This window comes from Trematomus bernacchii, unplaced genomic scaffold (assembly GCF_902827165.1).
Source record: "Trematomus bernacchii unplaced genomic scaffold, fTreBer1.1, whole genome shotgun sequence".
NCBI classification, from domain to species: Eukaryota; Metazoa; Chordata; class Actinopteri; order Perciformes; family Nototheniidae; genus Trematomus; species Trematomus bernacchii.
This window is the reverse complement of record NW_022987641.1, coordinates 2,452,734-2,476,083: the sequence shown is the minus strand read 5'-3', so window position 1 is coordinate 2,476,083 and position 23,350 is coordinate 2,452,734. Positions and strand designations below refer to the sequence as shown.

General features: G+C 40.2%; 1 protein-coding gene across 1 annotated transcript; it reads left to right on the top strand.

Annotated features, from left to right (window-relative positions):
- The first annotated feature begins 2,117 nt into the window (after nt 1–2,117).
- LOC117485028 (sodium- and chloride-dependent betaine transporter-like) lies at nt 2,118–22,840 on the top strand. The gene is made up of 16 exons (XM_034133614.1): nt 2,118–2,378; nt 2,662–2,862; nt 3,434–3,568; nt 3,810–3,950; nt 4,137–4,248; nt 4,846–4,908; nt 5,507–5,636; nt 6,199–6,333; nt 7,895–7,998; nt 9,782–9,906; nt 11,000–11,112; nt 11,190–11,327; nt 11,939–12,041; nt 21,660–21,760; nt 22,207–22,353; nt 22,480–22,840. The coding sequence occupies exons 2-16, from the start codon at nt 2,673–2,675 to the stop codon at nt 22,651–22,653; spliced, it is 1,911 nt and encodes a 636-aa protein (XP_033989505.1). The 5' UTR covers nt 2,118–2,378; nt 2,662–2,672; the 3' UTR covers nt 22,654–22,840.
- The last annotated feature ends 510 nt before the right edge of the window (nt 22,841–23,350 follow it).

Here is a 23,350-nt window from a genome sequence, read left to right as displayed (position 1 = left end):
CAGAGAGTTGAGATCCACAAGCGCATTTTTGGTCGACAAATACAAAATGGATTCACAAATGCCTGATCGAAAGTTGTAAATGTTAAAGAGATATTCACAGATCTTTTTTTATTTGTGAACATATTTAGCGTATTTGCAGATCCGTTTTACATTTGCAAATTTATTTGTGAGTTTGCAAATCTTTTAAATGCATTTGTGGATTGTGTTTTACATTTCCAAATCACATATTTACACACAAATAATTTTTATGTTCACACAAATAATTATGAGACATATCTATGCCCATACAGTGAAGGCTCGATAATCAGCTCACGGCATATAGGCAGGGGTAAAGTGGTATTTTTTATGAGTGGGGGGCTCACCTCCCCAAGGGGGGTCCGGGGGGATGCTCCCCCGGGAAGATTTTTTTTTAAATATTGAAGTTAAATGCATAAATCTGGTGCACTTTGAGAGCAAAATGAGGAGATCTATGGATACCTCTCTCAACACCCATATGAAGCAGAACTGTAAACAGATGTACTTTTTCTTTATGGATATTTTACTAATCACTCCCCTTTTAAACTCTATTCTTGTTTTACTGCCATATAGTATTTCATAACTGTTTTTCCTTTATTCTCTTATTTTTTTTATAACTATAATGATCATATGAAGGTGTGCCGCGGAAATAATCTTTTGAATAATTTGTGACCAAACCGTTTGAGACCCACTGAGATAACTTAGACTAAAGTTAAGTATCTAAACACTCAGAGAGTCCTTTAGCTCACCTGAGTCTCTCAGTCTGAGAGGAGAGGACTCTCCTCCAGCTTGTTGTGGAACAAACAGCTCCTTATGTCCGTTAGTGCAGCTTGCTAACCAGATGCTAACAACACGGTCCATGCTGGCACGGTCCCTCCCTCCTCTCTCCCTCTCTCTCTCTCTATCACACTAAATGCTAGTGATGTGTCGGTCGCGAACGAGCCGATTCTTTTGAACGGCTCTTTGGTACGAACGAGGGGAACCGAGTCGTACTTGGTGAGAGCCGTTCTTCTTATCGTTCAATCAAAGTTGGTCCGCACTCACTGCCTGCCAAAATTCACTCGCCTTTTAAAAAGCTTGATTTTGTTCCCCAAACGTATTCTGTGAAGACCCGCCCCTACTCTGATTGGTAGGTTTCAGCACGAGGAGTTAGGTGGGGTGGGTCTTAACGGAATACGCGAGAGAGAGAAGTCATAACAAGTGGTACTGGACAGATAGACGACGTGTTTTTCGGATGGAAAATGAGCCAAACGCGAAAACGCAGCAGCATTTGGATGCACTTCAACCAAAACCCAGGCAGTGATAAAGCGCACCATTTGTAAAGGCAAAATATCCTTTAAAGCAGGGTCAACAAATAATCTCCATCGCCACTTAAAAACACACTACTAATATTAAGAGTTGCGTGAATTTCATTCAAGGCAAGGCAACTTTATTTACTTAACACATGCAGAGGGTAAATTCAAAGTACATTCACTGACATGAATGACATGGATATGGCGCCACCTTGTGTCATGTTTACAATGCAGATTATTGACATTAGGTCTGGCAATGCAGTCAATCATTATCCTGGTGATTATTTCGCAGATAAACCTAGTAACCCCGCCCCCTTTTTTAAAAAACGGCTCTTTTGAACGGCTCTTTTGAACGGCTCTTTGAAAGGAACGGAGCCATAAGATCCGGCTCCCTTCAAAGAGCCATAATTCCCATCACTACTAAATGCGCTATTGCCACACACACACAGGAGCTTGAATGACACAAGCACACATTTATTTCCATGCAACTCTCTGATTGGTCTGGTGTCATGCCTCTGTTGCATTCACTGAACACGGGAAATTACAGCGCTGCCGTCCTCTCTTGTGTCATGATGAGGTTCACGTAAAGCACGGTTAATGTATTATATTATTGAGGGAGAATTGTCCAGGGCTACAGAAAAAACATTCGGGGCTAAAGCCCCGGATGCCCAGGCCAGGCGACGCCACTGCAGGGGAGCATCCCCCAGGAACCCCCTAGTATTGTTTGATCACCATTTCCACAGCCCCACCTAAAATATTTTCCACCAGCCGCCACTGTGTCTCAGCCAGTTTAAATGTTTTTGTTGGGTAGTTTGGAAGTACAGTAGCTTGTAAATCACCTGCTGTATACATATTTGATTTCTTGTGTTTATACTGCATAGTTTTTTGGAACTGACCTGTGTTACATTACTTTTACGCGAGGACGGACCGGTTTTTTTTTTCTGTGTTTTTGTGTCCGTGTGTGTGTGTGTACGTGAGTGGGTACAGCCCAGGACACGCCCCTTTTCAGAAGAAAGCTTTTTCTTAATGTTCTCGGTCAGGTTGTATTGAAGCGCTCGCTGCAGCTCACTGGTGAGTTACACATTTAAATATTTCCCAAGAAGCTAAACATGTTTAATTATGTTGTCATGGTTGTTTTTTGCAAACTTCACAGATGTTCAGTGAGTTATTTCTTAGAGGTCTATAGCAGTAAGTCGTTTGGGAGTTTCATGTTTTTGGCATAGACTCAAACAAAGAAGGATCATTTAATAAAACTGTTAATAAAGTGCCTTTTATCTTGTTCCCATGCACAAGAGCTGGAGAGAACCTCACAGACATGGTTGCATTTCACTTGTGTTTATTATGCATACAATAGACTGAGAGACCATGACTGAGAAAATAGCCAGAGGGGCCCCTGCTCCAGTGTCGGAGCCAGAAAAAGGCGGTCCTGTGGAAGAGGGTGAGCCCAGGGAGAAATGGGCCAACAAGACGGAGTTTCTGCTCTCCATGGCTGGAGAAATCATTGGCCTCGGGAATGTTTGGCGTTTCCCCTATTTGTGCTACAAAAATGGAGGAGGTGAGGAACCTGGTTTGGATACATGGGCCAGATGCTGAGGTGGATTTACAGATGTGGGCTGATGATGTGTTTGTGTGTCCACCCGCATGTACACCCAGGAAAACCAACACACTTTAATTTCATTTTGTTGTCCTCAAAATCAAAACACATTTCAAATATCCCATTTATACTTATCACACTACTTTATACTAGCTACACTCATTATCAGTTTAAATACTGTTACTATTACGTTGTGTTGTCCCTGCATGTGTGTTTTTGTTAGTTGTATTTGTATCTTTAATATTTTATGCATGCCTCTTAATTTCACCTTAACAATGTACATGTCTCCTCTTTGGGACAGATACATGTATTCTGAATCCGAAAACAATTGTTTACTTTGGTTATGGTTCATGATTCTGTAGAAGGGTCATTTTCCAAGTAGAATGGAAGATCGTGTAAATCCAGCAAAGATGTATTTCATTAAGAATCGGCCCTTTCATCCCACATGTGTTTATATGTATATGTGTGCAACATGCCAATATTTGTGGATCCTTACATCACATACGACTCTTCTTCATCTATATATTTGCAGGCGTCTTCTTCATCCCTTACTTTGTGTTCCTCTTCTTCTGTGGCATCCCTTTGTTTTTCCTGGAGACTGCTTTGGGCCAGTACACCAGTGAGAGTGGGATGACCGCCTGGAAGAAGATAAGCCCCATGTTCCAGGGTAAACACAAGACAAACCTTGTATAAAATGCATGTTTTCCATGTAATACTTTCAATGTTTCTTAACGGAAAACAAGGAGGTCAAAGAGTGGTCAACCATTAATAACAGTGCAAGCTTTGTTTAAGCTTGTTTTCTCAGTATCTTTATTACAATCATCCAAAGTTGCTTAAAAATAACCATAGGCAATACATAAATTGTGGCAATTGTTCAGATTTATTTAATGTTATACTGTGTCCTGCAGGGGTGGGGATTGCATCCGGAGTGATAGTGCTCTATCTGAACATCTACTACATCGTGGTGTTGGCCTGGGCTATCTTCTACCTGTACAACTCCTTCAAGAGCCCTTTGCCCTGGTCCACATGTAACAACTGGTGGAACACTGGTGAGCCACGCTTTGTGACACATCTACACTGGCTTGTTTAAACACGTCTGTATTTGATTGTCTGTGTGCTTATTGCTTTCTTTCAGACATCCCAGGAAGCACAACATGCATTCTCCTTCACGTTTTTATGATTTTTAGGCACGCAACATCCGTCTCGCCTTAATCTCTTTTTCTTTACTTTCTTAGAGAATTGTCACGATCACCAAAGCGGCTTTGCCAACCGCGAATTGTTTCAAGCTGGCTCCAACTGGTCGTTCCTGCACAACATCAGCACACCAGACTACTTTGGATCATGGACGTAAGCTGCATTGTCAAGCTGTACATGAGTGAACTATCAAAATGTTTCTGAGACACTTGCTGAAATCATTTAGATGGTATTGATAAGGATGATTGGAAAACATGGGATTATTCTTGGCTTTCATAGATATGGCAGTTTGACACACCCTCGCCTTCATGTGTTCAGAGCTGGGGGTCCTAACATCTGTTTCTGTGATTAAAATGACTACAACTTATGATTGCTCCCTTTGGACAGTGTGAGGGTGAAACATAAACACAATAATTACTTATGAATTATTGTGTGTGAAAGTTGTTGGAAGTGGGCTGTCAAATAGAAAAAACAAAAAATGAGTTAGATGAGAAGTTCAAAACCACTCAAAGGGTAAATATGAAATACATAGCCAGTAGCAGTTAGCTTAGCCTAGCATAACGACTGTACAGCTTGGCTCTGCCTGAAGGAAATAACATCTTTCAAATGTGTATTATAACAAAAGAAATGATGGTAACCCCCCTTGAAGATGGTTGAAAGTGAGTGAAAGTGTTCGGAAAATTAAAACTGCAAGCATTGCTTAGAATAGTTTTTTGTTTTCAACTTACCTGCCTCTGTTGTTGTTTTTAGAAATGCCACCATCGATGACATGACTTTGCTATCGGGAAAGTCATCGGAGGAGGAGTTCTGGATGTGAGAAACACACTCATTCACACACTTACTGTAACTTCTTTAAACAGGAAATATTTGATGGTATTGTCCTTGAACACACCTCAGTTAAAGAGCTTAATGCCTCACAGATACCAAGAGGCAATCTTTTCTGTCGGGGTGCTTATTCAACATGAGGATGAACAAACATCCCTTTTTTTTCATTTTCAGATATTTAGAACAGTTGGCTGCTGCTCACATGATAATCTTATGATCTGTTGTGAGGGTAGACATTGGGAAATCACTCTGTGCTGCGAGATGAGAAAAATGTGTGCTTTTTCCGCTGCAATCTTTATAATCTGTTCTGAAGCTCTCCAAAATAGACCAAGGCTGATTTTGACATCTGTATTTATGATGCAGATGTTCTCTCTTTTTGAATGTATTCTCACCGTTGTAGACACAAAAAGTATGTGTTCCATGAAGCATTCGTAGCGGGTTGTGTTTACATCCAATGGAAAACAGCTTTTGGAAGAAGAAACAAATTGTGTTTGTATGCCTTCCACATCTGTACGTCGATTATTCTGCATGTCATTTGCAGAGGATGTAGTTGTATATGTTTACATGTCGGATCTCCTCCCCCCAGGCACCGTGTGTTAAGGCTGTCAAATGATATGTCCCTGGGAAAGCTAAACTGGGACCTGGCTTTGTGTCTCCTCCTTGCCTGGGTTATGGTTTACTTTTGCATCTTTAAGGGAATCAAGACCACAGGAAAGGCGAGTACTCCTTTAGCATACATGTGCAGTACTGTCCCTGATATTCAGCTGCATACATATAAGTATCTCCCTTTTTTTGGTGATTGATATTGATCTTGAATAATTAGTGTATGCACATTTTATTTTATAATTGAATAACAAAATGTATGCCCACAATGTTTGAAGCAATAGCCATTCGATGTGCAAATTAGCATTTTGTAATTGCCTCTCTTTTTACTGTTGTCATTTTAATTCATTAAGATTGTTTACCTATGCTCCAGAGATTCCCAGGAAGCAGTGCTCATATTTATTTTATACAAATATTTAACATAATTGATCACACAGATTAAATCTAGCTTTCCTATGGTCTACAGATTTGTATGCTATACTTGATTTCTCTTTTAACATTCTCGGTAAGACGTGTTAGCATTTTGGCCGTCTTCCATTTGTTTTGCTCAATCATGAGTTCAGCCTTTCCATTTTGAGAGTCTTTCGTATTCTTTACAACAGTTTAACTTAATAGAGACTTAATTTAAAGTGTTTACGTTTGCACATGACATCCTAACCTAGCTTTTGTTTGCAGGTAGTGTACTTCACAGCTACATTCCCCTACCTGATGCTCTTGATCCTCTTCTTCCGTGGAGTGACACTCCCAGGAGCGTGGGAGGGACTGATATATTACCTCTACCCAGACTTCAGCAGGATCAGTGATCCAAATGTAAGAACTCATGGCATTAATCAAGATATCATTTGTAATACATGACAAACTCGATGCACACTACAGAAATGCTGTATTTACTGAAGTAAAGGCTTGCAGAACGATGCGTTAGTACAATTGCACGGTTGGCTTTACGACCGAACAGAGCATCATCTGTCTTTTTATTTCTCAATACGTCACTATCTTTTAGATTACTGTTTTCCAACAAGATGGATGGTGTCCTGTTGCTTTCCCTCTAACACCCCCCCTTTCTATTTGCCTTGAATCTTGTTTCCGTTCTCAAGACAGAGGCTTAACAAGATAAGCAAACTATGATTTATTTTCAGTGAGAAGTTTGTTAAAAAAAAAAAAGCTCTCTTGAGTATACTGACATCTGCACACAGATTCCTCTTTGACACTTCACAGCAAGACCTCAGGGGTCAAAATTAATCACCATAGGGTCACCAGAGCCTCAGACAACCCCCCCCTCACTTCCCTTTCTTCTGCTGGTATGTGGATCTCCATGCATCATGCACACCATTTTCCTGCAAGAGGCTGTGGCTGCTGTTGTAAGAACATCTTCTCATAGACCTCTCAACAATTGTGGGTATCTCAGCTTGTAATTGTGGAAGAAAGCATAAGTAGAAACCGTGAGAATTTTCACTTTTGGGTCAAAAAGCAGAGCAAAGCAGTGCCAGACGCTCCTAAAAAACATCTGAGTCTCCCTTCAGCTTTCATGGGATTTTGCCTGCACCACAGAGGAAATCGTAACAGAGTCCTGTCCTACATCTGGGCTCCTTTTATGTTTCTATTATGTGTGTGCGTGCGTATATCCAGAGCAAAAGGATTTTGAAATAAAGCACATGCTTTCAAAGCCACAACAGTTTCTTCTTTGTCCAGTCACAAGTGAAGATCCTTTGCCACAGGCTGAAGCATCCACTTCTGACCTGAGGCTGGGAATAAGTCAGGACCACCATGGGGCCTGAGTAAGGGCCTGGTGAATGTTTGGAGCCGTGCCAGCTCTATCTTTCACTAGGCCAGACACACAGCAGTGTTGTGCCTCTAATGTTAACCAGATGCTGTCAGAACGAGTGCAGCTGAAAGACATTCATGTCAACAACCGCCCACACCTAAACGGACACACACATGCTGCAACGTGTGAATGCAGTAACAAAAAAAGGATGTCGCAGAACCTTTTTTTATTGCTCTGTTTAGCACATGCAACTTATACACGCTCTGGTTCCTGCACATTTAAATGTATATATATTTAACCGTGCTCACATGTCTGTATATATGTACATTCACCAGATCAGAGTTGAACTCACGTTTTTTTATTGCTATTTCTATTTTTATCCATACCTAACCCTTTTAATCTTATTATGCCTGTGTATATTCCATATCTGTGTTCCTTTCTTATTATGTTGCTGCTATGACACCTGCATTTCCCTACAGGGATTAATAAAGGTCCATTTTTATCTTGTTTCGGAAAGTAGTTTATGGTTACAGTATGTGCTATGTGTCAGGTTATTTTAACAACATCCCAGGTCCGTCTGAGTTGTCTCTAAAATCTCTTCCTCTGTAGGTGTGGCTGGATGCAGGGACTCAGGTGTTCTTCTCCTACGCCGTGTGTCAGGGAGTCCTCACCTCTCTGGGGAGCTACAACAAATACAACAACAACTGCTACAGGTCAGCGTCCACACACACGCACGCACGCACGCACGCACACACAGACACACACACATACACATACACACACACACACACACACACACACACACACACACACACACACACACACACACACACACACACACACACACACACACACACACACACACTGATTGTTTTTACATTGTACTGTTAACAGATCTGCTGTTTACAGTAAGTGGCCGTGACCTCACCTACAAATCCTACCTCTGTGAAATGTATCATAGTTAATTACATTTATAATTGGCTTTAGTTTGGTTTGATGGAAAGCATTTCTCAGAAATCTCTTACCGCAACCAGACTTGATACATACTGAACCTTTGAACTATGCCCACTCTTTACATCTCAGTTTGAGTAAGCGTACGTTTCTGCATCAATTCTGGGAAAGAAGGCCTTGTGGTTTTTGACACATTGAGGACAGTTACAACTTCAAAAGTACATTGTGCATAGGAAGAGAGTGAACTGTGTACTTCCATTATGATTTGAGCTCTAACGTCTGGAAGCATCAGAACTTAGTGATAATACTTACAATTTTTAATACGTTTATTACTGTTAAAATGTTTTGTTGAATTGAGTTTCCATATTTTCAATTGAGTTAAAATAGGTTTAATTCCATATATGACGTTGTCAATGTATTCTGCTTTCATATATATTGTTTAATCTTCATTTGTTTAATTTAGATTTTAGATTTGTAATTGTTCATTAGTAAAAGCTGAAACTATGCAACCTCCCTCTTACTCAAAGACGGAAAAGGTTATAAAAGATGATGTGTGAAGAGAAACGGACGTTTTTTGGGGGCTTCTTGGGACCGTCTTTGGAGCTTTAGGCTGTTTGAGCTTTGGACCTTGTGCCTGACTTAAACTTTGTATTTCATTTTTTGGATCTGGTAATCCTTTATTTTTGTAAAAACCCAATAAAACCGGTTTGTACTTTGTAAATCTCGACCCAATTCCTGGTCTCTCTGGTGGTCTCTGAAGGTATCTGCTTAGTCTTAGAGTAAGGTAAGAACACCCTTCCTTGGAAAAGGCTGACAGCAGTTGATCATTTGAATTCCCAATGTCATGGGAAGTAGAAACCATGGATAAGATAAGCTGTAGTTGCTTGGTAACTGTGGTTGATTTGGCCTTGATTGATGCTGAAATATGACGTGTGCTTTGCTGCTATTGTTATATCACAGCTGTGATATTTATGTTTGACTCTGGCTATGCTCAGTTTTTTTTATTATTAACATTGGCATAATTAAGATTCAAAAGGGGGTTAGGGATTGTGGGTCCTAATGCTGCCCTAAACCGGGGGTCTCCTAACCGAGAAGGGGTTTCTCCTCTTCTTTGACAGTGCAGTTTTTTCTTCTTGGTATGCAGTGGTGTAAGTGCATTGACTCAAGTACTGTACCTTAGTACAATTTGTAGGTACTTGTACTTGAGTGTTTCCATGTTATGCTAATTTATACTTTTACTTTACTACTTTTTTACTTTTTACTCCACTACATTATTTTTTTTTTACAAATGTAGTTTTTGGGATTTATAATACAGAATAAAAATCAACCATTAAATACCCAGCAGTATATCAAGTAATTTAAATATTCCCCGCCTTTACCAAGTGCAACATTGACATTAAAGCATTAATAATACGTATATTATTATTATTATATTATATATAAACATTTCATATGTAATCTGATATGGGCCATACTGGAAAATGAGTACTTTTACTTGAGTTACATTGTGATCTCAGTACTCCTCACACATCTGTTGTGTTGCAGGGACTGCTTGGCATTGTGTCTGCTGAACAGTGCCACCAGTATCTTTGCTGGTTTTGCTGTGTTCTCCGTGCTGGGCTTCATGGCTTATGAGATGGGCCTGTCCATAGCAGAGGTGGCGAATAGCGGTGAGTTCATTCCTTCATTCTTTAGCAATTTCCTCCTAATATGACTTCATTCGCATCTCTGTATTGAAATATCTCAAAACTGCTGCTGCAATTATTTATTATTTCTAAATCAATTAATCTGCCAATTACTGTTTTTGACAACTTCAAAATTATTATTTGTTATTTCCAACCAGCATTGAAAACATACCAAATAACAGTGGTGTAACTAACTACAGTAACTGAAGTACTGTACAATTCAATTGTACTTTACTTGAGTATATCAACAGTTTTCTACTTTGCACTTCTACCCTACTACAGTTCAGAGGTAAATTGTGTACTTTTACTCCACTACATTACTTTAGTACCTTAGTTACTTTACAGATTTGGATTAATGATGTGATATAATCAAGTGTTAAATCAGACTTTAGTTCCACCTGGAGTAAATTCACAAGCTACCCTGCAGTATACAAAGTCATTACAACTAGCTGCACCTTTACCAGCTTTGAGAACACTTTAATGATCAATCATTATAAAATATATCATATATATTATTCTGAAATCGACCAATCTGCACAATGACTACTTTTACTTTTGTATAAGTAGACTACTTTTATTTTGTATAAGTATATATTGTTGCCAATAGTTTTGTACTACAAATGTTTGACATCGTGGATTATAAAACTTAAATGATCAGGGGTGAAAGTAGTTGCCCATTTACTTTCTCACATTATGGCTTCAGTGTTTGCAGTGACAACAACCACCAATGCCCACAAGATGGCATATCATGTCCAGACACAGTTCTGTTGAATGTCCACCTTCTTTTTAGGAAAGCAACATGCAATACAACGGCATATATTAAACTGAAGCTATTCATAAATGTGTTAAAACATTCATTCTCCAGCCTGTGTTTTGGGACACCTCAAATGGTCATGTGAAAAATGTGAGGGGTCAAGATGACAGGATAACATATTTATCTTCCATTAAAGTATGTTTATTTTTTGTCATTAGGCTATAACCTTTCATGACAGATTTAGGTTGGGAACGGCTATGTTAGAAGACCCTAAATCCCTAACACTCTGATGTGTTGATAGAATCCTTTATGTGCTTTCTCCAGGTCCTGGTCTGATCTTCATCGCTTATCCAAAGGCTCTGTCGTTGCTGCCTGGCTCGTCCTTCTGGGCTGTGCTCTTCTTCCTCATGATCCTCTTCCTCGGCCTGGACTCACAGGTATTGTATGTCATTTATCATACTGTATGCAGTGTTTCCTCACTATTAAATTAGCTAATGTGTTCCCCTCCTCACAGTTTGTGTGTGTGGAGAGCCTGGCCACAGGCCTCACAGACATGTTCCCAGGTCAGCTGAGGAAGCGTGGCCGCAGGGAGATCCTGGTCCTGGTCATCGCTGTCGTCTGCTTCCTGCTGGGGCTGCCATGCCTTACTGAGGTGAGGAAATGCTTCGTGAAATAAGGACATAGAGGATACTAATTATCCAATAACAGCATAGACATAGATTAGCACTCGCAGTACTGTGTGATCTTTATTGGTATGTTCAAGGGACGCTTTTTTTCTTAATCTGGATGCTAGTTGTCCATATCTTTGTGTCTATGTGACTATAGCTATAACTATTTTTTAAATTGGTCCAGTAGCTAGAGAGACAGCTATTGGATAGATACAGTATGTCATGACATTTGCTTCTGAATTATTCATAAAAAGACTTGTCATAACGTTCACTATCCCTTCGTTTTTCATTAAGCGCTGATATAAGGTGATTATTTTTAGATGTCCATGACCAACCACCTTTACATTTGCGGTTAAATTTGGTGCTAATTGAATCATTTCTTGGCTGTAAGTAAGTACTGATTCGATTTTGGTGGTCAAACGTCACTTTGAAGGACACATCTTTAGCTATTACCCAAGAATTCATATGCTGATTTAAAGAAAATGCATTATAAACACTAAGATAAAATGACGACACTCGGTGTAAACTGCAATGTGACAGGTGGTCGGAGGCAGACTACTCTCAGGCAGTAATTCTATTCATGCTCATGTTTCAGGGAGGGATATTCGTCTTCCAGCTGATTGACACCTACGGCCCCAGTGGAATCAGTCTCCTCTTTATTGCCTGCTTTGAGTGCTTTGTAATTTCCTGGGTGTATGGTAAGTCAGGCCATTGGCCATCACTGCACGTTGCTTTGTATCATGCACTGTACTGTATGCAGCACTACTGCTGCAATTTTTTTAATCATTTCTGAAGAACTAGATATCTGATGAATTTAGCTTTTAGGTACCTTCATTACATTTCTTGAGCTCATGCGGTTCTGACAGCAGCATTTGTTTCATCTGTGTAATTAACTGACTGTATCTGTAACATCTTATCTGTAAGAAACCAGCTTTTGATATCCACGGTATAGTTTGTAATCTAAATTATATTTAAAAGAGATCTACCGACAAAAGAAAACAGGTCATTTTGATGAGATTGAAAAGATGAATGGATCCTGTGTTAATTTTTGTTCTTGAATATTTGGAATAAGGTTCCCATAATCGTATTCCCCCCCATTGCTTTGCATATGCATCACATATGCTGCAGATACACTCCTCTTAGGCTATTGGTGCATAGTTTCTGAGAATCTGTAACAATATCCACCAGCAGCAAAGCACACAGATTCATATTTAAATCTTCCCTATCATTGTGTAGCGTAGGTTTTCTCCCTTAAGTATTGAATTAAATGTGGGCACAAGACAGAAGAGTATTTTATATATTTATCAGTCAAAAAATAAGAAATGTACATTTAAATAAACAGATGGAGGGATAGCCCGTTGACATAGCTACGGAAGGTACAAACACAAATCAAATAATACATCAATTTGCAAAGTAAAATGTCTGTATTTGGATCAAAATCAGAATCAATGTATCACAAAACAAACAAATCACAACACGCCAAAACAGTGTGATGTTTGTAGGTTTATTGCAGAAGTAACAACTGAATGATATGAGGGGGGTGAAGGGATGTTCTGGTCTGGGAGGACGTGCTGTGGTCCGGGCAGTGGGAGACTCAGAGTGGGGGTTCCGTCTCCGGCATGATCTGCTTGGGCTGATTACGGGCCCCCAAAAGAGTCCGATTAAATGGAACTGAGTTGAGCGTGTGCCTGTCTGAGATCGTTAAGATTGTTGCGGATGTAGGTGTGGTAAGCTTGGGATGACTAGCGGCCCAGGACCTGGATGGTTTGATCAGAGATGCCCAGTCTCGCTGCTGTGGACGCTGCGCCAATGCGGAAAGAATGGCTCGAATAGTGTTCTGAGAATATCCCCGAAATATGCAGGACGTTGTGAAAGTGTTTCTGGAACCAGAAACGTGTGGCCATTTCCCCTGTTTCTGTGAGAAAGAGTGGGTGTTGAGGCGTTGCGTGGGCAGCGTACCTTGTGCTGAGGTATTTTGTTAGTGGCTCGTATGGGCTGAGATAAGAGTTCAGGTGTCGACGGTGTGAGGTTCTGTTAAAGCGGACTGAAGGTTGTGGCAGATGTGAGATGTGTCAGGCAGTATCTCTATGCCTGGTTGGAAACCGTGGGTGAAGCCATTGGTGAGAAAGTAAACAAACTGTCTATCTGGATGATTTTGTAAGGCGATAGCTAGTTCGTTTACCTTGACGGGTGTGCTGAGGTGCCATGCTAGTCAATCTGCTGGTGTGGTTGGGTTGTGGGGGCAGGTGCTCCTGGCGTGAGGGCCGCCGCAGAAAGAGCAGATGAGCATCAGGCAGCAGCTAGAGAGAGAGCAGCCTAGGTCCTTGAAGTTGTTACACACCATCCTGCCTCCCTGGTAGAGGATTGGCCTTCCGCGTCTGTCGACGCCCTTTGAAACGGGGGCGTTGGCTGATGAACGTTTGTTTGCGGGCCTAGGGATGATGGGAGGTGGGGGTGCGGCGGGTGATAGGCGGTTGAAGGCTGAGGCGTTGCCTCTTGATGGAAAGGGGAGTGAACGGGGTGGTTCAGGAGGTGGGGTGCTGACTGAGCATGCTGAGGCCGGGTGGGAGGGGGCTCCGCATAATTGGCAAGAAAGGGATGCGCGTGCTGCGAAGATGCGGCAGTAAAGCTCAGAGTCCAGAGCGCCCCAGTATGTTCCCTGGTTAAACTGTTTAATGTGGCCGGCGGCTTGGCTAGCGAAGGTAGGTGTAAAAACCTGAACCTCCGAAGCGTAAGGCCATGTCGAGCTCTATGAAGAGGTACTCGTCTAACTCGGTTCTGCGTGTGGGATAGACTGAGCAGATGACGTTGCGGTAAAGGGAAAAAGCTAGGGCGAACTCTGCAGGGGTTAAGTCCTTAGACCTCAGACCTCAGACCTTCCCTGGGCTGGCTAGTGTCGATGATTGATGGCTGTAGTAGCTGAGCTAAGTCTACAGGAGAAGGGCGATAAACTGAGGAGGCTGGTTGGATGGGTGATGTTGCTGTGGCTAGAGTGTAGCTGGTTGCACAAGGAGAAAGTGGATGCCATGTTCTTTCAGGAAAACGTTGGAGTTGAATGACTGTCCATTTCCTCAGTTCGGGCTCCGTTTCGGAACGCGGCTCCGTCCGAGAGGCGTGTCGAGTGCGCCGCGGCGAGTGGTGGGGAGATTGGAGCTGGCTGTGCCTGTTGTGGCCCCGATTGTTTGCCCTCGCTGGCGGAGTAGACGAAGCCTGGACCTATCTGGAGTTGGAGGTATTTCGTTGGGGGAGCTTGATTGGAAGTGGCGGCTGGTGTGTGGGACACTGATTGCCGAGCGCAAGCGGCTCCGTTCGGATGCTTGGCTTTGATCCGACTGCTGAGCCGTGGATGGCGGATAGCCGATGTCGAAGAGATCTTCGTCTGACTCCGGCGGGTTGATCAGCAGTTCGGGATCCATGGTGAGTTAAATCGTTCTAGTAGTAGCGTTTAAGCTTGTTTGAACCGTGACGATGCGCGGCGTGAATCGAGGTCTGCCTGTCTGTCTTTGAAAGAATGGAAGCAGTGGCCGGAAGTTTGGCCGGATATAAATAGGGGTGGCCGTGGTCAGATGGAGCCTCTTATTTTGGACCCCAGCATACAGCTTCCTGCCTACTGCCAAAGACCAGTATTCAGGAATGTTAGGCCCTCCCACTATTCTCCAATTTCAGGGTTTAACCAGGAGATGGCGCTATATATTAAATAACTATGGCCAAACTAAGACTTAGTTTTTCACAAGAGACAATGCAGATATTATATAAAAAACTAAAGTTAAAATCTTGTTTTTAATGCCCCAAGAGCAATAACATCTTGTCACAAGCTTTTTGGAAGAAAAAGACTTCAAGAGACCTGTAGTTGACTAATTACAGGCCTCAATAAAGTTCTGCCATTGGTTGTGAAAAACAACGGTGGACATAGTGGAAAGTGAAATTGAGATTGTCAAATTTAATAAAAATACAAAATAATGTATCTGTGTACGTGTTTTACTATATGTGATCTGCATGCACTTATCAAACATCTAATTAAAGAATGGGGAGGAGCAAAAAACACACACTTCAAGTCAGATCATCACCCTTAGCTATTTCAATTACCTCTCAAACAACCTAAACTAGTTATAAATGTTTATTTTAAATAAAGTCTTTATGACTCGGAATATGAATAAAATGGGCCGTTACAGTTTGTTTTCATCTGATTTCAAATAAACAAAGTCTTGGCTTTCAGAATATTAAACTTGTTTCGGCAAATTTAGATGATAAATACAACTATGAAGCCGACCCCCCTCTGAGTGAATACCTGTTAACTTAATTGTTAACACAATAAAAATGATAACAAGAAAAGTTCATGTTTTATCAAGATGATGGGTTTCCCTAACGCTCAGAGTCGCAACGACTAATTACAGGCCTCAATAAAGTTCTGCCATTGGTTGTGAAAAACAACGGTGGACATAGTGGAAAGTGAAATTGACATTGTCGAATTTAATAAAAATACAAAATAATGTATCTGTGTATGTGTTTTATGTGATCTGCATGCACTTATCAAACATCTAATTAAAGAATGGTAGCTGTACCTCTCAAACAACCTAAACTAGTTATAAATGTTTATTTTAAATAAAGTCTTTATGACTCGGAATATGAATAAAATGGGTCCGTTACAGTTTGTTTTCATCTGATTTCAAATAAACAAAGTCTTGGCTTTCAGAATATTAAACTTGTTTCGGCAAATTTAGATGATAAACTTTAAACTTTCACACACGTTGACCGGCGAAAAACTCTTCACCGACCCCCCTCTGAGTGAATACCCAAGATATCTTGGTTTGATTTGGTTTGATTTGGAGAATTTATTTAGCTACTTGGCACTAAGAGTACAGATATGTCTACCCTTTCTTTTCAGAGTGTAATATCTGCATTTTCTCTTTTGGTTTGAATAGGAGAAGGGCAATGGTTATCGATGGTGCTTTTAATGCCTATTGTATACGAACTGTGTGATTTATATTGCTTTTCAAATGCATATAAGCCCCCCATTTACACTGCACTTCCCCGTCAAGAAAATGAATAGCACTTAGTTAGATCACTTTACAGATCAGGTTGGACCAGCCCTGTCGCTACTCTCTGCATTTCCTACTGCAGATAAAAAAAAAGCTACAAATATGTATTTCTTAATAAACTAAATAGGCCACCATTGGTAGCAGTTCTCATTATATACTTCTCAGTATACTTCCCCCACCCGCCCACTGTTTGTTGCTTTTTGACATGTAAATGGGTAACTACCCCCCTCTGAGTGAATACCTGTTGTACCTGTCCGGGGCTAAGCCCATAGGACGATGCTCTGATGTCATCACCCTCGCACATTGGTCATATGTTTATGAGATCACTGTGATTCACTTCTCCGCGGCTCCTCCGTGCAGAGAGGCCCCCCCCCGTTGACAATTCACGAGCGTCTAACTCTCTCCCCCCTCCCCCGTCGCACCTTCTAACAGAACCCCCCCCCCCCCATATCTGGATTTGGCCCACAGACCTAGAGAGTAGCAAAATACAGTGAGTCCTAAACACAAGTAGTCAGGGTTCATTTATAACGCTTATTTAGATTTATTTTTCTCAAATGATGCTGTATGTTTCACTTTCTGAAAGCGTTAGAATCGCACATGAAAAATATTGAAAGCTGCCAGCTGCCCTCGGCCATGTCTTTGGCGGTGATCCAAGCTTCGGTACCACAGTGGATGAAGTTAGTAATACATTTATAGGCTACTGATCAAATGTCAATACATTACATAAGTCTTATTCTCATTCATACTTAATTTATTTCTTCTTCTGTCAGTATGAACACAAAAAACTAACCGGTATTACATTTCATTCTAAAGTTTACGGTCTAAAAAGGTATTTAAAACAGATAATTTGTCGTTGCTTTTGGCATAAGCAGTCAGAGGAAACATAACGTTCTCAGTAAGATTCCTTGAAGAACTAGAGCACAAGAACCAAAGTAAGCTTTACTTTCAATGAACCTTCAATATAGACCTAACATGTGAAGAAACATACTTTATTTAAAATAAACATTTATAACTAGTTTAGGTTGTTTGAGAGGTAATTGAAATAGCTAAGGGTGATGATCTGCGAACACAAACTACAGACTGCTGGAGAAGAGATATCACAGGGGGGGGGGTTGGGACACACACATTCCGATGGCCAATTCGTTTTAAACAAAGAGTAGGCTATACTCAACATAGTGGGGTGGGGGCTGGTGAACGGTATGGTCAATGTTTGTAAACACTGTGACATTTTGACTTTATTTGATCATTTCAGTTAAAAACTAACGTTCATATTTCATATTACTGTTTTGCCTGGCTGGACCTGTAATTTACAGGAAAGGAGTGCACGCTACTAAAGAGACACGCTACCATGGAAACCAAACAATGGTGTTGCTGTATTGAAGTCCGAGTGGAAACAGTCATATTTGGAGCGTTATGTTAGAATGAAACAGCGAGGTCGTGACTCACAAAAAAAAAGTGTTACTTCACTAACTGTAAGCTTGTCACTCAGAGTAACCTACAGTTAACTTAACTGTTGGAAAAGAAAGATCAGAGGGGGAGAGAGCTGTGATGGGCCATTAGGAGTGTGAACACACAGCTGAGAGCTGCCGTTTCATTCTGACTGTTTAAAAAACGGTAACAACGGACTATTTTTCTTAGCGGATGCATGTAAATTTAAATCAATACATACAACTATTTTTTAAATCAATAAAAATATTTTCTAAATCCATAAAAGCATTTTAATTAATATTGGGAGTCATGTCGTTACTTTGTGGCCATATAATAAGCGGGATAATTTGCAGCGACTTGGTCATTATGGGGAAAAATAACACCCAGGGATCAAGATCCCTCCGCGACGCGACGCGGAGGGATCAGTAATTTTTAGTGAATTACTGAGTTTAGGCACGTTAATAACATTTTAATGAAGTTGAATACAGTATATTCATATTTGTCAGTGATTTCATGTCAATTCGGCGAACATAAACGAAAAAGGTCTTTACCAGCTTTGGAATTATATATATATATATAGCACCTTCTGCCATCCCATCTCTACTGACAATCATTAACACTTAGATTTTATGATATCGTAAGCATCTTCAGTGATTGACTTAAACATTGAGAATGTATTTATTAACTTCTGACATTTTCATATACAAATGTGATCATACACCAACACACTTTTTTTAATTGAGTTGTGCAACATGGCGGACCATCTCGCACATGCGCACATGCATAACATCTCGCACATGCGCATAACAACATGGTGATGTTTTGTAAATGATTACATGTCTTATTTAGCACAGACTATGATCCTATCCGTGACATATGGATCTTAACAAAGATCCGCTATACATTAGTACCAGATATACTGTACACGGACATTTTAGTGAACCAGACCAGCTGTTTCCGCCGGGTCTTCGCTTCCCGGGCATCACGTTGTTTACAAGTGTGTTCAGATGCTAAATAAAAGTTTAGCTTGTACTTTTGATACCCCGCCTCTCGGCACCACAACATCCAGTTTACTGTATTTCACATGAGCGATGTCGAACATTGAAAAGTCCTTATAAAATCTCTGTTATTAGATCAGTACTTTTCTTATATGACTATTATTGACTTGAACACTGAGAATGTATTTATTAACTTCAGACATTTGAAATATTTGAAATCAGATGAAAACAAACTGTAACGGACCCTGCCGTGTTATCTATGATTACTATGCCTTACTGTACATTCATAATTTCAGCCGGAGGTAGGTGGTAGGCGTTGCGGAGGAGCAGATTGCGAGTGAGGTGCCTGTTCTAAACGAACTATTCCAGCTGTTATAAAGCATTAAATAAAAAGTAAGCAAGGAATACAGAATGTTTCGTTACGTAACTTTGTTGAGAATGTGGCCATGTACATGTAATACATGGGATCATTTGCAGCGACTTGGTCATTGTGGGGAAAAATAACACCCATCCTGATCGTTTCAATGAAGTTGAATACAGAATATTCATATTTGTCAGTGATTTCATGTCAATTCGGCGAACATAAACATCAATGATGATGATTAAATTAGGATTAAAAATCGGGAGAGCCGGCTCGTTCGTTTTTTCCGACTAAACAACATTATTTAAATTATTACATGTCTTATTTAGCACAGACTATGATCCTATCCGTGACATATGGATCTTAACAACAAAGAAGTTGATTTCACATGACTCCAGTGTGGAACCCCACTGCACCCCCTGGTGGATCAATGATCCATTGCAGCTGGCTTCACAATAATTAAATGTATTTATCACGGGGGCGGTATCAAGTCAGACTGGGGGCCGGCCGGCCATCACGGAACGTGCACGAACCGATCACGACCCTCGCATTTGAAACTGTCCAAAATAAGACGCTTCATCTGTACGAGGAATTTGACTTGATGCATGTATGTATGTATTGGTGCATACATAAAAATAAAAGCAAAGATTTAAAAAAGTACACAGATAGCGAACTATATTAAGAACACTGTAATAAAAATACAGTACGATAGCAATAAAATAAGCAGTAATTTACATAAAAATAGAATGCAATAAATTATAGAATATAAAATATGTGCAATAAGCAATATTTAAACATTGTGTGCATTAATGTAATGCGTATAAAGTCTGCGTTGTGGCTGTGGTAAAGTGTCAGTGGGGGGGCCGGGCCTTGTTTAAGAGGCCGGTAGCGGAGGGGAAGAAACTGTTCAGGTGGCGAGAGGTTTTGGTCCTGATGGAGCTTCCTGCCAGAGGGGAGGGGGGTGAACAATTTGTGTCCAGGGTGGGAGGGGTCGGCCGGATTTAGTTACAATGCTCCTTAGAACCTCACAGGATGGAGAGCTGTGTTCTTGTTTTCTTGTATTTCAGCAAAACCCAATTGATACAACACAAAGAAACAACTTGAATGGTTTCTTTGTCTTTTCTTGGCCTATTTAGCAACTCATTTATGGAGACAAATGAACAAACTCAGAAAAACGTAGTGTTTGTTTGTGGGTTTTTTCTTAAACCAGAAGTGTGCCATCTACTGGACTGAAACAACATCCTGTGGCTTTCTGCTAATCCTATTCTCTAAATACAGTATAGACATTTAGAATATTTAATGAAGTTTTCAATGGTTATGTATCCTGCTGAAATTACTCATCATTTTGGATAAATCCTCTGAGCTCTCTCTGCCTCCCACACCTTCATTACTGGCTAAATTACAACACGTGGGTGGAGTTCCTCTGTTCTCATAATGCTGTACATCTCATCTCTCAGAGCATCTGTATTACATACTCTAAACAAAACAATTTATTTATTTCTGCTACAAACCAATGCAGAGTGATATATCCTTTTTGCAGCTACTTCCTCATCCCTACGTTTAGTTGTTTAGCCATTCATTTGACTCTTCTGAGTGAGTCTGTGTTATGAAAATGTAAATGAGGCTACTCCCTCCTTCACTGTGTACGTGAAGGTAGTTTCAGGGGTGGATTATTGTGTCATTTTTTGAGCTGTGTCTGCTTTCCCGCATCATTTTGACAAATGATTCTGCTGTTCTGCATTCCCACAAATCAATCTCTGGATGTTGTTACATGCACCGCTCCTGTTTCTATAGTTTTCTCTTCTGCTTTCTATGGCAACCAAAGTAATATGTACTACTAGTAATCAAAGACAAATACAATTCCAAAAACACATATAGATTTAAAACATAATCAAATGTATGCCCGGCTGTAAATAGCAATGTCTACTATGGATACCTGGGTGCATGTGTTTCTGCAACGCTATATACACCCGGCTGTAAATAGCCAATATGTGGTTACATAAACCGGGTGCAAATAGCATTTGATCACTATAGTCACAAGGGTGTAAATAGCATCTGCGTTATAATAATTGTTGATGTATTACGATCAAGGTGATCCTTTCATGTTGTAATTTCTCAAGGCGGAGTTCATTTAAACTATTTTCTATAATATTGGGTAGTTTAGTCTATCAGAATGCAATACATTTAATGAACTGACTTAAAGTTTTGTATGCAAGATCTTCATCTGAAAAGTAACTATCAAGTACAAGAATTTGAATATAAAGTTATTGTAGTGGAGTAGAGTGGTTACGTTGCATTAAATGGAAATATTTCTTTTAAAAATTGTACAATACTAGTCAATCAAGTATGGACGGGTTTAGGGAAAGATGCCTCAGGATTTCACAAAGATGAAGCCATTTCTCTGGGTTTATAATTTATTGACCTGATGTGTTTTTGTTTCAAATATGAAACCAGTTTGATCCTTTTGGTTGGCTTACACTTTCTGTCCAGGTGCGGACCGTTTCTATGACAACATTGAGGACATGATCGGATACAAACCATTCCCCGTGCTGAAGTACTGCTGGATGTTCATCACGCCGCTCATCTGTTGGGTGAGATACTCACACTTGTCTCCTATACTTCATTCATCTACTTTAATGTGTATTTCCTGTCATGTTTTCATATGTACTCATTATTTTGTACCTGATATTACTTCTGAAAACAGATCTTTGCCTTTCCTCTTCCTCTCTCTCCTTGCTTTCTATCTTTGCTGAGTGTTTCACGTATTTTATTTAATTAACACACCTCACTGAATGATCAGTAAAATATCATTGTACAGCCCTCGTAGTTATTCTTATTGATCATTAAAACAGTGTTCTTGTATGTTTAGGCTAAATAAATCACAAAAACACATTACATTTGATGCAAAGAATGTGCTTCCTGAAATTACAAATAGCTTTCTTTCCACTTCTTTCTATTGGTCAGAATTCTTTCTTTTCTTGCACTGCAACAATTGATTTACAATTCAGCATTAACTTGATCTCTTCTTCTCCTCTAGGCCACAATGATGTATGACTTGAGTATAAAAAAAGAAGTCTACGTGTATGGTCATAAAATTGGTTCACATTGGGGCATATTGGGCACGATACTTGTCTTAACTCCACTGATAAGCATCCCAGCATTCATTTTGATCTCACAGTGGAAGGTGAGTGACAGTAGTGTTTGGCCGATTTCAGTAATAATGTATTATCTATTAATCTCAGATCTTAACTTTGATTCTGTGGTGAGAGCTTGACTGTATATTAATTGCATTCTCCTCGCTGTAAATCAGAATCCCAATACCATGACTACTCCATCCAGTGATCTGCGTCAGGCTCGGCCAGACAAGCCCATTCTCACGCTTTGTAAAAAAGCCATCTTCAAGGCACAGCCGCCACCAAACAGGCCTGTGGAGGAGAACATGGAGAACAGAGAGAAGAGGGAGATGGAGGAACCCATGGTTTGATGGTCATTGATAAACAGACCTGTAGCTGATGACTGTGCATATAGAGGTCATCCTTAAACTGTACAAATATGTGACAAAAACACATTTCTCATTACTTGTATAAATGTATTCATGTTGTTTCATGTATGTTTTTTATATTGGTACTCAAGTCTTAACCCTTTTTATAATAAATAATAATTGAAAAGTCTCATTAAATGTTCATTTAGCAGAAGCCCAGACATCGTTTTTTCTTCCAGGCGTTCTTCTTCTTCTCTTGATCCTAGGGCCTACATTACCCAGAATGCATCTTAAACACAGACAGCTTCGTCAAGAATGGGGTGTGTAATGCTAGTGATGGAGTAGGCTATGGAGTTCTGATTGGCTCACTTAATTCTTACAGATTATTTTACATTACATTACATTACATAACATTTAGCTGACGCTTTTATCCAAAGCGTCTTACAATGGGTGTAAAAACCATAAAGAATCAAACTCCGAACAACAACAAAAAGTGCAAATATATTCACTTCAAGCAAGATCATACCATAGTAAGTGCTGGTGCATCAGTTACAAGGCCTAAATTAACTCAACAAGTGCTTTTCTTTTTTTCAGCAATAACTCAATTGCCAAGGTACAGTCCAAACAGATGCGTTTTCAGTTTGCGTCAGAAGATATGCAGAGTTTCTGCAGTCCGGAGCTCATTCCACCATTTAGGAGT

Coding starts and splice junctions, on each gene's coding strand:
- LOC117485028 (XM_034133614.1), top strand. CDS start 2,673: ATGACTGAGAAAATAGCCAGAGGGGCCCCTGCTCCAGTGTCGGAGCCA. Junction 3,951..4,136: donor TAACAACTGGTGGAACACTG/GTGAGCCACGCT, acceptor TTACTTTCTTAG/AGAATTGTCACGATCACCAA. Junction 11,113..11,189: donor TCCTCGGCCTGGACTCACAG/GTATTGTATGTC, acceptor CCCTCCTCACAG/TTTGTGTGTGTGGAGAGCCT.